The sequence below is a fragment of the Falco punctatus genome (genome assembly GCF_963210335.1).
Source record: "Falco punctatus genome assembly, chromosome: 17".
In the NCBI taxonomy this organism is placed as follows: domain Eukaryota; kingdom Metazoa; phylum Chordata; class Aves; order Falconiformes; family Falconidae; genus Falco; species Falco punctatus.
Genome location: NC_137597.1, coordinates 3,687,115 through 3,703,439, shown reverse-complemented (window position 1 = coordinate 3,703,439; position 16,325 = coordinate 3,687,115). Strand labels below are relative to the sequence as shown.

Sequence of the window (16,325 nt, the reverse complement as noted above, 5' to 3'; positions counted from 1 at the left end):
GTAGCCTGGGCAGAGCTCATTCTGCTTGGGAAGGGATGCTGTAGGATTGTTATTGGCCCCTGTAGGGGTCCTGTTTTCCTGATACTGTTTTATTTTGCTTCTAAAAACTGCCTTAGGGATGAATGAGCAACACAATGAAATTGTTGAGTGATCGAATTGTGGAGAAATGGGAGCCTGACATTCAGATTCTCTCTTCAGCTTTGTTGGTGACCTGTTTTGCAGACTCAAGGGAAAGAATTAAATACCTTTTCCTCCAAGCGCTTATGTGAAATGGGAAATATTTGACCTTTTCTGTAAACTTTTAGAGAATTACAGATGAAAAATATTACATAAGAGATGGTTGGTATTTAGGAGGGGGGCACTGACAGAAGGACTTGATTAAACCTTTTTAAAAGCAACGCTTTGGCTTCTCTGACAAGCAGGATCCAGTATCGCTGCATAGCGGCATGAAAAACTCCAGGCTCAGGGATATTGCCCCTTTTTTTTTTTCGCTAAGGAATATTGTCTAGGGGTTTGAATCAGGAATTTGTAGGATAACAACTGTGAAAGCAGCCTTCAGGGAGATGGTCGTAGGCCTCTCCTCAGCCTTTATTATGGATATGACAGAACTTGGGTTTGATCTGCGGGAGGGCTTTCTACACAGATTAAGACTCACATGCAGCCTTGTATATAAAGCCAGGCTTTTCCATATGGTGGGTGACCTTGGTGAGCTCTGGCAGTGCTGCCAATCTGTAACGCTACCCTTGTGAAGGCTGGGGGCAAGGGGAATCCTTTGCAGAGTTGCCAGAGCTGTCACAGCAGTTAATCTTCTCCGCTTTTGTTTTTTTCCAGGATGACAGCCCCCGGGTATACCCAACATCCCCCGGCCCTGTTCCTATCACCTTGGCAGTAGATCACGTCATTGTGAAGCGCAAAGATGATGGGGTGTTCTATGTAACAGGTCAGCAACATCTGGAAAACTTGTTTTATTCTCCCCTGGCACCCCTCGGGCTGTGCTGGAGATGGAGTGCTCTGCTGTGCCTGGTGCTGCAGGAGACTGAAACTGAAATGTGATGGTTGCTGCTGGGAAGGATGGGCTCTGGTGTGTGAGCGGTCCCTGCTTCTGTTCTCTGCAGTCACTGCTGCCACAATGGGCAAATAATCGTCTGTCTTCAGTGCAAGCATCCAGGTTCTTTGGCTGCTCTGCTGGGTTAATCTCTAGATGCATGCATTCCTGCCTCTCTCATTCTTGCTGCTTTTGTTGTTTTGTTTGGATGGCAAATTTGATACCTCAGGCAGAGCAGGTTAATACCTAAAACGATGAACTGGCAGCCTGAATTCATGCCTGATGTTTCCTTGAGCTCACACAGTCAGGACAGATTACTGCTGCTTCCCTGGCTTTAGTTTCTCCATTTTAAAATGGCAATGAGATTCCCCCCTGCCTTGTTTAAAAAAAGAAAAAAAAAAAAAAAGGACAAAAAGAATCTTTTTTTCTTTTTTATTACTTGAGAACCCTGTTGTATAAATGTCCACACCTGAATGTTTTCTGTGCTACTTTCCAGCTCCACAAGGGGAAGGCTCACTGAAACAGGAAAAACCTGTGTCAGTTCTTCAGGAGCAGAAGGCCCCAGCCGAGTGTGTCTTGGCAGCCCCAGCAGCAGGAACACGTGGACTGCAGGTGAGTCACCACTGCCTGTTGCTGTCTGGACAACTTGGAGAGCTGGCAGTAGGCTGGAAAATTAAATCTTTTGTCTTTATGTGTTTGCAGTTACTGGTAGGTGTGGGGTGTTGCAGATAGGGAGTGCACACAAAAGCAGCTTGTACCTTCTTTTACAGTCATTCAGAGAGGTAAGGGTACCTTGCCCAACAAAAAGTCTCTTGTTCCCTTTCAGAAATCTGGAAAGTTTTCTTATTGGCTCTTATCTTCCCACTGTGTCCAGTTCCTTGTTGGAAAAACAAGAATCGGGAGGTTCCCACAAAGAGAGAGATATTTTGTCAGAGTAAGTCTTAGAGCCAGGGAGTCTCAGTTGCTTAAGTTTCTGCTGTTCAGTTTGAACTTTCTTTCCATTTTGATCCGTATACCTGGAATTCAGATGACTGGTTTATTTTTAAATATGAAGCGTTCTCTAATTATACTGCCTGTTTGATGCCAGGTCTGCTTGGTAAATTGATCACTTGCTATGGAAAGATACATATGAAGGGAGCAATGTGGCTGACTGGATACAGGACTGGACTGGGACTTTGGATTCTGTTCATTAGTTGGTGACACATCATTTCTCATCTTTCTCTTTTCCATTTAGTGCAGAGGCTTTTGCTTCTTCCCGTTCAAACAGTACCCTGACCAGAACTGGAGCACATAAGCAGCACAGTAGCTTAGCTTCAGTTTATTTTCTGATGTTATTGAACTTAACAGGAGCAAGTGCAAAGGCTAAATTCTTGGGTAAAAGTATTTCTGAGAGTCCAAGAGAAAAACTGTCCTGTGCCATGAAGCTAGAGGGGGATCTCACTGGCAGTGTTAGAGGACAGAATGGACTTTGTTCCTAGAGACAAGAAATAGGAATGCCAAGCATCTGCTTGCTCCAGCTATCATCTTAATTTTAACAAAGAGGTGTATCAGGACCCCTTGTAAAAGAACGCAGCTCAGGGCCCATTTTTTTTCTTTTTTTCCTGCTTTCTTTGTATAGTTGTCTTCAGCCAGAATCAGCTAGCTGCGTTGCAGGAAAAAGCCTTGCCCACTGTGAGTCTTGCTCCTATGCCTAGAAACGCGAAAGGAAGTCTTGGGTGGAAGTAGTTGTTAGAGAGCCATCGCCGGCTCTAATGACGGGTACGGAAGTCAGCAGACACCCGTTGGCAAGTATTTCTGCAACTGAAACTGGGTCACGTTGTCAGTGAGCTTTGTGTGGTTGTGTCACATAGCGTAATTCACCTCCACAGCTCCCGCTTTGGTTTTCCTCTTTGAGCAGATTGGTGCAGTAAGGTCTGCCCTGCTGCTTACCTTTGGAAACTCCTGGTTTGTTTTTTTCTCCGTTTGTTTCTTGCAGTTAAAGGAAGTGCTGGAGTTGCAAAAGGAGCTTCAGACCATGAAAATAGCCCTTGCAGAAGCCAACATGGACAAGGCTCGCCTTCTGCAGGAAATTAGGAAATACAATCCCCTCTTCCAGCTTTGACAGCGAAGGCGCAGGCTGCAGCTGCTCAGGAGGAGTGGAGACCACCACCAGCACTAAGGCGGCTAGTTTGATTATAGCGCTGCTAAACGGGTCAACCTCCTGGAGACTCCAAGAATGGAAACCAGCTGCGATGGTGAAATGACTTGAAAGAGGGAGAAAGGAAGGCAGGCCTGGCTGAGCAACAGGGAGGAAGTTACCTGTTTGCAGCCACTTTCCTCTGTCCTGGCAGTGTGGTGCTGCCTCTGTCGCTGAACCAGGGCAGTGGTCAGCCTACAGACAAAAGCTCAGAAGTTGGGCAGGCACCCCATGTCACTTCGACAGTGGGTGGTAGCGATAGCGTGCTTTCAGCCTTCGCCTTTCACGGTAACATCTAGATATGGTCCCTGTTGGGGTTTCTACTTCTTTCAGCTTTCCTCATTGTGTTGCTGCTTAGTCGTGCATGCCAAAGAGCACAGGAGTGTAGTTACCTCACCGCATCAGGAGGGACAGAGGGTGGGATTGGCAGAAAACATTGCTCAGAGCTCCGAGGTGAAAGCACGCGTGGTATCACGTGAACAACAAACAGGAGGTTGGTGGGTGTGGGAGGTGCAGAAGGGATTTCCCCCTGTGGAGTGAGGGGGCTACAGCTTACTATTCCCTCTAGAACAGGGTCAGGGTAGTAAAGAAATTTCTTCAGACTTCTTTTTCCACCAGTCATTTGTTGTGTCAAGACAGAATCAGTAGTATATTAGACTTTTCTAATTCTTTCTTAATCCCGCAAAGTTTGGCTTTATCGATGCAGAAACACAAAGGAATTCACTTATTTCATTACAAAGCGCTGCTTAAATTTTCTTTTCATTTTACTGCCAGAGCACAGGGGTGAAGGAAGTCGGTTGTCACAGAGCGAGGTGACCTATGCATTTTCTTTGGGGATGTATGCTGTCCTGAAACTATTGTATGCCAGACTTTCACCAGCAGAAAGAGGGAGAGCAGCACGGGCTGCACAAGGAAATAGCTGCCTGCGTTCCTCCACGGTTGTGTATTTTTATTAGCACTGAGCTCTTGGCTGGTCTTAAAATGTCTTTTTTAACAGGGATGTTGGTACGTGGGTCAGAAGGGTGCTGACCAGGCCTGCCTGGGTGGAGGCTGAGGGCACCAACTGCTCACTGTGGGGTGGAGATGAAACAGTAGCTGCTTGGGTTGAGCACGGCTTGTATTTTTGCCTTTTCTGGAGCTGCTTCCCTGAAGGGGAAGAAGTCTCTGTGGTCAGTGACTGACTTAATTTATAAAGAAATAGCTTCTACAGGTGTGGAGGGAAAAAAAGGGCAACCCCAGTAGAAGTAGTAGTAAACACTAATTGTAAACAGTAAAAAAGGAAATGTCATTTATGAACTGCAAGAATCAAATCCACTCTCAAGACCAAGTTGTACGTGGTTTCTTTGCTCTGCTAGTCCAGGCGATACACGGTCGGTGTGCTGGGGAAGGAGGCGGCCGTGAGGGGCAGGTGTGAAGGGAGCAGCAGTGCCAGAGGAGAACTGCTCTGTGCTCTGGTACGGCAGGGTGTGACTTTCAGCCCGCTCTGTGTTACGGATGAGCACCTGTTCCCTCCCCCGTTACACACACCACCCTTTCTGTCTGCAGAATTGGATTTTCTCGGATTTCAAACTTTGATTTGGGTTTTTCCAGCTGCGTTTTGTGTTTGCGGAAGTGCACAGTTTCCGATGCACGGGCTTTTACTGCATATAAACCGGGGAGCGACTACCCCATACCGAGTGCTAGGAAAAGTGACAGACCGTATGCAATTCTCCTTTATTGATCAGATGAAAACTTGACTTATCTATAGAGGTTAGGGAGCCCTCGCTGTGATTTTTAGCTGAACACCCCCAAAAAAACCCCACCACTCCAACTTTATTGTATTTTTCTATCTTTTTTCTATGTAAACATTAGTCCACTGAAATTAGTTTAGCTAAAGTAATACAAGATTTTAATTCTGCTCGCTATGCAAGGGAGCAGCCTCCAATTTACAAGCCATGATGAGCTGAGGCCTGGAAACTACGCAAAAGCAAGCAAATAACTTGGGAATTAAGTGTGTTTTTCCTACTGTGCTCTTATATACTTACCCCTTTGCCCAGCTCTGGAGCTGCTGAGCGCTTTGCCCTTAATGGGCGCTCCTGAGATCATTTGAATCCTTTAGGGGACACAGGGACATACTTAGAGCACTAGGCTAGATGTAGAGGCACCGCTGGCTGTGGTTTGCGGAGAGCCAAGAGTGAATTCCTTGTGGTCGTTAGCTTTCACTTTGAAAAAAGAGGATATGTAAGAGAGGGACAGTGATTAAACCAACTGTCACTCTTAAGCTCATCATCTTAATTCTGAGTTTGACTCCATTAGACTGAAGGTGGCTTTGAGTAACGTTTGCTGGAATTAGTAAAGTGTACACTAGGTTTGAAGAGACACCCCTGAGGCTGTACTGCCAGAGTCCGGTATTTCTGCCAAGATCTGACTGACCAGTACCTACAGCCAGATACGACAGCGGCAGCGAGCGCCTGACCTTCCCTCTAGAGCCTCTGGAAGCAGGCAGCCACAAATTAATTAAAAGGAGGGGTACTTGCCTTTGGCAGAAGCGCAGGAGCTGAGCTGCGGGAGGCTTTGTGACTTAGCCTGGGCTAGCTCGCCTGTTTGGATGCTGTGACTTCTGCCAGTGGCTTTCCCTCCTCCCCATCATTCCTCCTCATTCCTGTAAGACAACCTGACTGTTTTCTCTGGAGCGCGTTCTCTGACCCATCCCCTGCTCAACACAGCCTTTGACAGCCTAGATTTGTGGTGCTGCCTGTGATGGAAAACTTACTAGAGTAGCCTGTTGGGCCTGTTCTCAAAAGGAAAATGCACTTTTAACTTTTTAAGCGTCAGCGGGCATTTTCTTCATCAATACTGCCTCGTGCATAGAGGAATTCAGACGTAAAAGCAGGGGTTCTGAAAGGCAAGGGATCTTCCACAGTGAGTAACTCTTGCTATGAGCAGCTCAGAGTGAGGGGGAGAGGTAACAAAGCGTCGGTGTATCTAGACCTTCCCTCAACAAAGCTATACACCAACAGCTCACTGTAAGTACCACTGCGAGCTGCACAAAGCCCCCACGAGCAGAAGCTGTGATTTCTTTAGTGAAATCTTTGTGCTGCTGTGCTTGCTCCCTCTTCCTGTGTGAAGCAAGAAATATAAGAATGCTTGCCTTAAGTGGAATGCAGTGGTATTCTTTTTATTCACTACTTGCTTGAAAATGGGAGGCTTATTTCCTTATCTTTCAAATTTTCCTAATTCTTTTTTAAGTAAGTGTCCAGTTTCAGCTCAAGCCGGCTTGGGAAATGAGTAGGGTGCAAAGGGTTTTCCCAGATGTGGTGCCTGCTTGCACTGTCCCACTTCCCACCACTCCCTCCCACGTGTGCAGACCTGGGGCGGAGTTGCTTACAGCAAAATTTCTTGTTCCAGCAACTTAAGTCATCTGGTTTTAAGAACTGAAGCACTTCCACAGTTTTAAGTACCCGTGCAAAGTACTGTAAAACAATAAAAAAAGTCCTTTCTACAAGGCATACATGTGGGAGGACACAATCTCCCATAGCTCCACTGATGACTATTAGTAAAGTTTACTTTCTAAGAGCCTTTTGTTTAAGGACTCTTTCTATTTTATTATGAGAGCCGACTCAGTCCTGCGTGTAACTACAATCTGGTTACCCGAGGAAGAGCATGTGGCCTCAGCATCGTTGACATTTCATTAGCAGCAGTGTGCTCCCAGGGGACTACTGTATGTACAGGTGGGTAACGTGCAAGTCTGACCTTGAATTTGAGTTTTAGGCAGTATTGGAACTTTGTTGCAGTATATTTCCACTCATGCATTTATTGGTTCTATGAACCATGGAAAGAAAATAAACTTGTTAACCTCCTTACAGGCTCAAGCTTTCTTTTTTTCCTCTCCCTTCACCTTCCCAATTGTACTGTTTTCCAGACAGCTCCATAAAATTGGCTTCGGGAAGAAGAGCCAAGCGATGACGCCAGGAGCAGCAGCTTTCAGCAAGTGTTCCCTTGCTTATGCTAATGGCACAATATGTGCCCAAGGCAAAGCGAAGTTTCAGGAACAAGTCGAGCTCGGTTGAGACAGATCATCCTGTTGTGCTCCCCCTACTTGGAGCTACACCATTACACAATCAGGAGTTCCCAGCAGGACCAAGAATGCAATAACAAGTGTAATAAAAAAAAAAACAAAACCACACTTCTGTACATAGACACCACTACATCTCTGCCAGTGGAAAGTATGATCCTGGGGGGAGGAAATACATTGAAGACAAACGTTCCTGTTCATACTCTGTTGAAGCAGAAGAGACCACGGCTCCAGGCCAGCCTGCTGCCACACAACACGTGGATCACAAGCCAGAATTCAGCAGTGACAGCAGGAAACCTCCTGGCAGTCGCTCCAGTCTATACACAGTGCTCCTGAAGGAGCTGCAGCCTGGCAGCTCTGCTGTAACTCCTGTGAGGTTCCCAAGAGGAAGCTTGTTGTAACTTCTGCCTTCTCTTGGGACGCGCTTCAGTGGAAGATGATCTTTTTATATTTGGAATTGGGGATCTGTCCTCGTGACTTGAGCCTCCTGACCGCCTCTCGCATGTGTTTGGGCTGCAGAGGTGGCAGCTCCCCCCACTTCTCACACACATCCAGCGCTAGAACAACAAAACCCAAAGTTCACATGAGCAGGACAGCAGAGCTGGGCCTGTCTCCTACTGTTTAAGCTTTAAAATTAAAGGGAAGAGGTAATTTAGTATTTACAGTTCACACTTTAATACACAACGAAACTGCTTTTCTTTCCCATCAGTGCAGCAAGTGGGAACCAGATGATCTTTAAGGTTCCTTGCAACCCAAACCATGCTGCGATCATTCTCTTTGAAAGAAAAGTCAGTCCTAGGGCCATCGATATCAGACCAGAACAAAACTTTGTAAACCGCTCTACTGCTATGGAATATGCTGGTTTGAGTCACACAAGAACTTGTGATCTTCAACCTTCTGCTCTAAATGCCCCTCTAGGTTGCATGGCGTGTTTTGGGGCGGTTGCTACAGCAGTGACAGGAACGTACAACCTACAGGAGACTTACAGGCCAGTTTCTTTTCTGTCATTTACAGTAAGGATCATTCATGCCTCCTGCCAAGGACATGAAGCAATTAACATGAAGCAATTTAGTGACAGCAGTGAAGCTGCTCATACAGACTGCCTCAGGCAACACAGCACTGCAGAGCTGGCAGCAGCAAAACTGCCTCACCCCAGTAATGGTGATCTTGGCACATAGGCCATGGTTTGTGTGACAAATCTATACAAACTGGTCAGCAAAGCCTGTAGCACCTCCTCCTCCAGCCCAAGCAGGGACACAGCTGGGTCAGCCTCCCACCCAGTGTCCCCAAAAGATCTCAGCTCATCCCATAAGGGAAGAATCTTGCAGGTTAAGAGGCTTAAATAACTCATTTCCCTTGGCTGCATTTTCCACAGCAGTACTAACGAGATCCTTACCAGCCTCCCGCAGCCTGCTCGCAGGCCGACTCACAGAGCATGAACTTCAAAGTGATCCTTCTTAGAGAGGATAAAACGGGAGGTCAGTGGGCACCAACCTCTGCTGGCTAACAGGCAGTGATAGCAACAGGATTAGAGGGGACCACGGGCAACGCCACGCTTCACCCATCTCAGAGCTCTTAACTGTAGCATTCTGCTGCTGCTGGACAGCAAGACCAGGAGCTGCAACATGTCCAGTCTTGTTCCATGTCCTTCTGCTCCGCTGTAATGGATTTACCCTGTATTCTTAACTTTTTTCAAAACGTTTGCCACTTACCTTCCTCCACCACCTCCCCAACAAAGACCTTGGAAATGCCGGACATGGCGATAACCACGTTCTGAGAGACAGAGGTGCCAGTGATGGACTGGATTAGCTAGACAAGTGGAGAAGGACAGCCAGCTGAGCGAGGTACACACAGCACCAGCAAAACATTTTAACTCTTATTTAGCAGTGTGTGCCTATCAAATATCAACCAACAGCTAACACATAGAACAGCAGAAACTATCTTTAGAATTTGGTCCTATAGCTCTGGGCACATGCTGCCTGTCAAGGTTTTAGCTTACCCTCGTTCAGCTGCAGAACCTGCACCAGCTGTTACTTTTCCCCGCTGCCTCACGGCCCCCCAGACCACCATTATTTACGATAACTGGAGGAGGGCAGGCCACAGGGCCAGCTGGTGTCACGCAAGGCCCAGCCAAGAGTACAGCCAGGCTCAGCAAGGCTCCTGCTGGCTCTATTCGGCCTCTGCCTGTGGCAAAGCATTATCGAAGTCGTACCCGTTTAATAGCAGCTTTGGGGAAAGCAGACCGGCGGTACATCTCATAACGGTTCAGCTGTTCTTCAGAAAAGGAAGAGACCAGTATTCTGCAGGGGAGAGAATTAATAATTTACACCAAAGATACAGAAGTCTGAAGCTCCCTTCGGGCTGCTGTGACACTCCAGCAAAGCCCTTCTGCCATCCCAAGCCTCCTGCAGGACAAGAGCCGGGAAGGGAAAGGCGGCATGGAGGTTTGCAACACAAAACAGCCGAGCCCATTTGGGATGGGAGGGATCTGGGATGGGGCTACGGACACCATTAACCACGGGCTCATAGACCCATGAAGTGATTATTGTGCAGTTCCCAGCCGCAGCCCGCCGCAGTGCGCAAGGCACTCCAGGCACTCACTGCATCTTCTGGATCTCGTCCTCGTCCACTTTGTGCTTCTTCTCCTTCCTCTCCTTCAGCTCCAGCTTCACCTTCTTGGCCGCAGACGGCTGCAGGCTGGGGTCCTCCCCGTCCACCACCTCTCCCTCCACGGTCCTCACCTGGGCGAGAGCGCAGCGCTCAGCTCCGAGGCCCCACAGCGCGGCTGGGCCCTGCTCCCCCCTCACAGCAGGCCTAGCCGCTACCTCCCCTTTCCTTCCCCTTCCCCCGGCCTCCCTTTTCCCCTCCCCTGCCCGCAGCCCGGCCTCACCTCCCCGTCCGGCGCCTCCACCTTGACCTCAAGCCTGGGGGTCGCCGCCTCGCCCTCGTCTGCTCCCTCCGCCGCCGCCGGCTCCTCGGCGGCCGCCGGCTCATCCCCCTCCGGGGAGGAGGCGGCGGGCGGCGGCTCCTGCTCGGCGTCGACCCCCAGCTCCTCCCGCGCCGCCTCGCCGGGGTCCGCCATTGCCGCGCGCAGCCACGGCGCCGCCTGATGACGTAAGGGACGGGCGCCGCCTGATGACGCAAGGGGGCGGGGCGTGTCGCCGGGGCAACGGGCCTGCGGCGGCGGGTGAGGTGGGGGCGGTGCGGGGGACTGGGGGGACTGGGGTGGGGGAAGCGGGAGAATGGTGGGCACTGGGGTGGGAAGGGCTGGGTGAACTGGGGCAACTGGGGTGGGGGAAGTGGGAGAGTGGGGGGAACTGGCGTGGGAAGGGCTGGGGGAACTGATGAGGGAACTGGGAAATTGAGTTGAGGGAACTGGGGAACTGAGGTGGGGGAACTGGGGTGGGAAGGGCTGGGGGAACTGAGATGAAGGAACTGGGGGAAGCAGGGGAACTGGGGTAAGGGGCACTGGGAGGACTGGGTGCACTGGGGTGGGAAGGTCTAGGGAAACTGATGGGGGAACTGGGAAACAGATGAGAGAACTGGGGAAACTGGGGTGGGGAATTGGGGGAACTGGGATGGGAAGGGCTGGGGGAACTGAGATGAGGGAACTGGGGTGGGGGGCACTGGAGGAACTGGGGGTACTGGGGTGGGAAGGGCTGGGGGAATGGGAGAAACTGGGGTGGGGGAATTGAGGGAACTGGGGGAACTGAGATGAGGGAACTGGGGTGGGGGGCACTGGAGGAACTAGGCACACTGGGGTGGGAAGGGCTAGGGCAACTGGGAGCATTGGGGGAACCAGATGCCCTGGGTTAGGAAGAGCTGGGGGCCACTGGGAGAGCTGGAGTGAGCGGCACTGGGGTGGGAAGGGCTGGTGCCAGTGCCGGGGTACAGGAGGGGAGACGTGGCGTGAGCATGGGGTGAGGGGGCCCTTGGGGAGCCAGGCTGGCGGCTGCAGCAGGGAGGCAGGGGGCTGGGGGCCCCCCAGCTGTGGGAATCTTTTGTGCGGAACTAGAAGAAAAGCTGATGTTAAACATTACCAGTCACGGCAGGGCGGCAGCAGGAGCGCACGGCTCGGTCTCTGGGCCCAGGTGGAAGCCACCAGCAGGCCAGCGCTCTGGAGGTCTCGTGGTGGGTTTCCCACCGGTTTGGTGCCTCGGAAGCAGGCGCAGCCTGCCTGCCTCTCCCTGTCCTTCAACAGGACCCGCTCCGGCAGCAGGGAGCGAGGCTCAGGCCGGGGCACGGCATGGGGAACCCCGGTGCCCACCTCCCTATTCACCCCAGCCCCTCCTCGGCCTCTGCATCCTCACCCCGCTGCTTTGGGGTTTATTTTTTTCTGCTGTAAATGGGGATAATGTTAGCATAGGGCTGCGGCATTCATGCTGGCATGTAGAGTTGGTGCTAAATACGTGAAATTTCCAGCAGCGCCTTTACGCGTCCTCCCCCTCTGTGCAGTTTGGTGGTCCCGAGCCCCGTGGCACAAAGGTAACGCTGCCTGTGGAGACCCAAACGAATGCTCAGCGGCATGAGGCCGGTGGTGCTTTAGCTGGGTGCTGAGGCTGTGGTCCCCTGTGGGCTCTGGTACAACATGGGATCAGGATGAGCTCCCTCCATGCTCCTCAAGCGCACAGCGCACTGTAATGGGCTTCCCTGAACAGGGGGATCAAAACCCACCAGTAAATGCCCTTCGAGGGAGAGAGCAGCTGCCTGTTAGGGCTGATACCGTTAATATTATGTTCAAATGAACCATCTGGCTGCCTCTCAATTATTTTTAATGCTGGCTTATAATGTTATATACTGCATAACTGCTTCGAACTGCTTCACTTCCCGGTGTAGACTGATCTTTAGCGTGCAATGCAAAACACCGCACCTCCCAAAGACTTCCCTGTGGGAAAATAGCTGCAAAATTACCTGTGAATATTCATCCTCCCAACTAACACGCGGAGGAAAAACCCTGGCAGAGATACTCCTCCTTTATATGCGTCCCTCCTTCATATACATTCTCCTTTATATGCATCCCTCCTTTATACACATCTCTCCCTTATATACATTCCTCTTGTACACATCCCTCTTTTATATACATCCCTTTAGCCTTCCTTTATATACGTTTCTCCTTTGTATATGTCCCTCTATCCCTCTCGTATATACATCTCTCTTTATTATGCATCTCTCCTTTATATATCTTTTTTTTACATACATCCCTCTATCCCTCCTTTATATGCATCCCTTCCTTATATACATCCCTCTAGCTGTTATTTATATACATTCCTCTAGCTGTCCTTTATATACATTCCTCTCTTATATACATCTCTCTATCCCTCCTTTATATAGATTCCTCTTTTATGTACGTTCCTCTTTTATGTACGTTCCTCCTTTATATACATTCCTTTATCTGTCCTTTATATATATATATCCTTTATATACATTCTTGTTTTATGTACATTCTTCTTTTATAAACATCTCTACTTACCTTCCTCTTTTTGATATACATCTCTCCTTTATAGACATTCCTTTTTAATATACATTCCTACTTTATATACATTCCCCTATCCCTCCTTTATATACATTCCTCTTTTATGTACATTTCTCCTTTATATGCGTCTCTTCTTTTCATATACATCTCTCCTTTCTATACATTCCTCTTTCGCATACATTCTCCCCTATAGGCACCCCGTGCTGGTGCCGGTCCGTTCCAGGGCACCGGAGACCCGGGAGCCGGGCCCAGACCCGCCCCTCCCCCTGCAGCGCGCCCTGGGGTTCCGCTTGCGCGTTGTTCACGCGTTCAGCGAATGAAATTAATTAAACCGAGCCCAGAAATGAGGCGAAGCGCCCACGGCCAGGCTTAAACGGGGGCGGGGGCGTGACCTCAGCAGACCCCGCCCCTCTGCACCGCCCCTGGCCCCGCCCCGGAAGGGCCGCTCGGGGGGCGGGGCCTGGCGGGAGGCGGTGGCGGGCGGCGGCGGCCGGGCCGGGCCATGGGGAAGGAGCAGGAGCTGCTGGAGGCCGCCCGCACCGGGAACCTGCCCGCCGTGGAGAAGCTGCTGTCGGGGAAGCGCCTCAGCTCCGGCTTCGGCGGCTCTGGGGGGGGCGGCGGAGGCGGCGGCGGCGGCTCCGGGGGGGGCGGCGGTGGCGGAGGCGGCGGGAGCGGCGGTGTGGGGCACCCGCTGTCCAGTCTCCTCAGGTGAGCGCGGCCTGGGGGGCTGAGGGGCTGGGCCGGGGCGGCGGGGCTGAAGGGTAAGGGGGGGGGCTGGGGGGTATGTGTGGGGCAGGGGGACAGAGAGGCCGAGGGGTGGGGGGTGGGCAGGGGCTGTTTGAGCCCGGAGGGGTGCTCTGTGGGGGTTTAGGGGTGCGGGGATGGGGTCTGGGGGTACGCAGCGCTGGGAGGGCCGGTTTGGGCTGGGGAGGTCAGGGTCGCGGCTTGGGGGGCGCTGGGGGACCTGTAGGGTCATGCAGCAGGAGATGGGGGCTGGGGGTCTGTCCACAGGAGATATGGGCCATTGGGTTTTTGGGAGGGCTGGGGGTGTGTAAGGGAGATGGGCCTTTGGGGGTGCATAGGGGGTACAGGCCTTTGGGATGCTGGGGGGGCTGGGGATACATAGGAGGTATGGGCCTTTGGGGTATTGTGGGGGGCTGGGGGTGTATGGGGGTTGAGGCCTTTGGGGTGTTGGGGGGGCTGGGGGTACGTAGTGGGTATAGGCCTTCGGGGTGTTGTGGGGCAGGGGCGCAGCAGGGAGCTGTGGGGTCACGTTTCTGGGGGTGGAGGAGGCAGGAGGTGTGGGTCAGGGGGGCTGTGGGGGTTTAGGGCTCAGAGGCATGAGCTAGGGGGTTGTGGGACCAGGGACAGGGGGTGTGCGGCTGGGAGGGATGCGGGGTGGTGGAAGAGGGAGGCGGCCGCAGGGGTTTGGATGTGCCCTTGGGGTGGAGGGCAGGGGGATGCTGGGGGTCCCTGGGGCTCGGTGTGGAGGGGGACACGGGTGGGGGCTGCCACGCTGCAAGCTGGGGGGCTGAGGAGGCCGGTCCCCTGGGGGTCCGGGCCAGCAGGGGTGTCGTGGTTTAACCACTAAGCTCCCAATGGGCTGGATGTGGGGCCCACGGGGGGTGTGAGGGTGGGCTGGGGGAGCCCGGTGGGTTTGATCCTGCCTGAGGGACTGGGAGTCATGCTGGAGGGGGCTGGTGGGCTGGGAGGGCAGGGGAGGTTGCCTGGAGCTGGTGCATCCCTCTGGGATGGGACTGCTGCGGGGTTGTGGATGCTGCTGGTTACCATCGGTAGCCGCAGACTGGTGTAACTGGGAGGATGTATTTGGAGGAGGGCTTTGGGACAGGTTGCTGCTCGAAGACAGGACGCGTGTAGGTTCCCACCCCAAGGAGAGCTACTGGGTGGCTTTACTGGGCCAGATGTGCAGCCAGGTGTTCGGCGAGGTGTCCTCTCGCTGCTCCTGCTCCGTGCCTGCCCTTCCTCGGTCACTGCCTTGGCTTGCAGTAACGCTCTGCTGTGGCTCTCGGGTCGCCGGTGCCTGGTGGGCTCGGGGGGCTTGCTGTGCCGTGCTGGGGGTTGCACAAGCTGATGGAGGGCACAGCCCCCGCCTTGCTTTAGCATTTAAAGTGCGGTGCTGTGTAACTTGCTCTGTTTTAAAGCTCTTAGACCTTGGTTAGTTCTTCCTCTTCCCCCCTTTTTTCGGTCTCTCCCAAGAAAACCACTTGCTGCCGCATTTCTTGAGTTGCAGCTTTTTGCCATTTCAGCTTCTCTGCTGGAAATGCTGCTGTTGCTGTTCCCTGAGAAATTAAACTGGTTTATAGTGGGACAGAGGGAGGAGATCTGAGTCTGGTGCTGAGTGACACTGTAACTGTGTCACCCGACTATTTAGAGGGATAAGATTTGCCCATTTGTGGCCAAATTTGATCCATTTTTTCCTTTTGCATAACCTTATCAGAAACATGCTGTTGCACATTGAGCCGAGTGGCAGAGACTGCTGACGCGGAGAGCTTGTGCTTTCCCGGTTGCATACATTTGCTTCTCTGAAGTGTAAATCTGCTCTCGGGTCAAACTTTATTCTTCTCTTTTAATATATTAAATGCTCTGAGCCCTTGTTTTGAGTGGGAAGTTGCTGTGAACACTTCAGACTTGTCTGCGTTAGAAGATGCATGTACTTGCCGGGTGTTTAGATAAAGTGGAGAGGGTCAGTTGAGTTAAATACACACCACGAGTGTTATCAGCCTCTTGTTGTAACAGCTCTGCCGCACTTTCAGACAATGCATGGTGATGAAGGCGACCTTTTATTTATTTTTTTTCCCCCCCCTGGTAAGACAACTGCTTGTGATACCAGCTGATTTGTGGAGTGGGCATACTGTTTGACGTCTGATCAGTTAGCGTGGTTTTTCACGTATAAATGTGGTTTTGCGCGTAGACGCGTATCTGAAGGATGGTGAATGTCACAGCTGTCACTCATAGCTTCTGTGTTCATTAACTTGACTGTCTTCAATGTCTGTCAGTTGACACTATAACGATCCCCTTCTCCCACCCTACTTCCCAATCCCTGAACCTTTTACTCCCCACTGCTCAGTTACAGTCAGGCTTTTTGCATGTTTACGATGGCGGTTCTCGTTCTGGAAGCATGTTGGTGTTCCCAGCACGTTGGGAGTCATTGCAGCTCACCGTTAACCGGCTGTGTGAAATCTGCTGCAGCATCCTTGGATTTACAAGAGTTTGCATGTTACACCCCACGTGGCTGCTTGCCCTGCACGTGATTGCAAACCTGTGCAGGTTGTGACCGCTGTACCGGGTTTGTCCAAGCAGTGGCTGCAGGGTTCTGTGGTCTCGGTGTTCTGAGCCTCGCAGGGACCGTTAGGACTGTCTGCAGTGAGGTGGCAGTTCAGGGGGCTACAGTATGTGGAGTTGCAGCACCGGGAAGCAGGAGGTAGCTGGTGATACAGGTAGTGAAAACGGATTTTTAACGATTTAGAGGCTTTCTGATTGTTTCCGGTGTTCTCTCAACTTGTTAGGCTTTTACTTTGGGTTAAATGACTCCACATGAGAAGACTTCTGCTTATTC

The 16,325-nt window shown here is 51.6% G+C and overlaps 3 protein-coding genes across 9 annotated transcripts in view; 2 read left to right on the top strand and 1 right to left on the bottom strand.

The window, feature by feature from the left end:
• BLTP3A (bridge-like lipid transfer protein family member 3A) overlaps positions 1 to 7,060 on the top strand; it is a 35,467-nt gene extending 28,407 nt beyond the window's left edge. For all 5 annotated transcript variants that reach the window (XM_080367535.1, XM_080367537.1, XM_080367539.1 and 2 more), the window contains 3 exons: positions 832 to 940; positions 1,542 to 1,657; positions 3,021 to 7,060. In XM_080367535.1, coding sequence (XP_080223661.1) covers positions 832 to 940; positions 1,542 to 1,657; positions 3,021 to 3,146 — 351 coding nt within the window. In that variant the 3' untranslated portion in view covers positions 3,147 to 7,060. The remainder of the gene's footprint in view (positions 1 to 831; positions 941 to 1,541; positions 1,658 to 3,020) is intronic.
• A 261-nt stretch (positions 7,061 to 7,321) lies between these two features.
• Positions 7,322 to 10,400, bottom strand: TAF11 (TATA-box binding protein associated factor 11). Its single transcript, XM_080367554.1, has 5 exons — positions 10,166 to 10,400; positions 9,877 to 10,016; positions 9,488 to 9,575; positions 8,988 to 9,084; positions 7,322 to 7,832 (listed from the first exon to the last, which is right to left on the bottom strand). Exons 1-5 carry the CDS (start codon positions 10,355 to 10,357, stop codon positions 7,702 to 7,704), a joined length of 648 nt encoding a protein of 215 aa, XP_080223680.1. The 5' UTR covers positions 10,358 to 10,400; the 3' UTR covers positions 7,322 to 7,701.
• A 2,232-nt stretch (positions 10,401 to 12,632) lies between these two features.
• Positions 12,633 to 16,325, top strand: part of ANKS1A (ankyrin repeat and sterile alpha motif domain containing 1A) — a 112,328-nt gene continuing 108,635 nt past the window's right edge. For all 3 annotated transcript variants that reach the window (XM_080367769.1, XM_080367768.1, XM_080367767.1), the window contains exon 1: positions 12,633 to 13,456. In XM_080367769.1, the coding sequence (XP_080223895.1) occupies positions 13,251 to 13,456 (206 nt within the window). In that variant the 5' untranslated portion in view covers positions 12,633 to 13,250. The remainder of the gene's footprint in view (positions 13,457 to 16,325) is intronic.

Bases quoted from the DNA above. Each gene is read 5' to 3' on its own strand.
- TAF11 (XM_080367554.1), bottom strand. From the start codon at position 10,357: ATGGCGGACCCCGGCGAGGCGGCGCGGGAGGAGCTGGGGGTCGACGCC. The intron at 9,576-9,876 runs GTGAGTGCCTGG...TCTCCCCTGCAG, and splicing joins GACGAGATCCAGAAGATGCA to AATACTGGTCTCTTCCTTTT. The intron at 7,833-8,987 runs GTAAGTGGCAAA...TTGTTGTTCTAG, and splicing joins TGGGGAGGTGGTGGAGGAAG to CGCTGGATGTGTGTGAGAAG.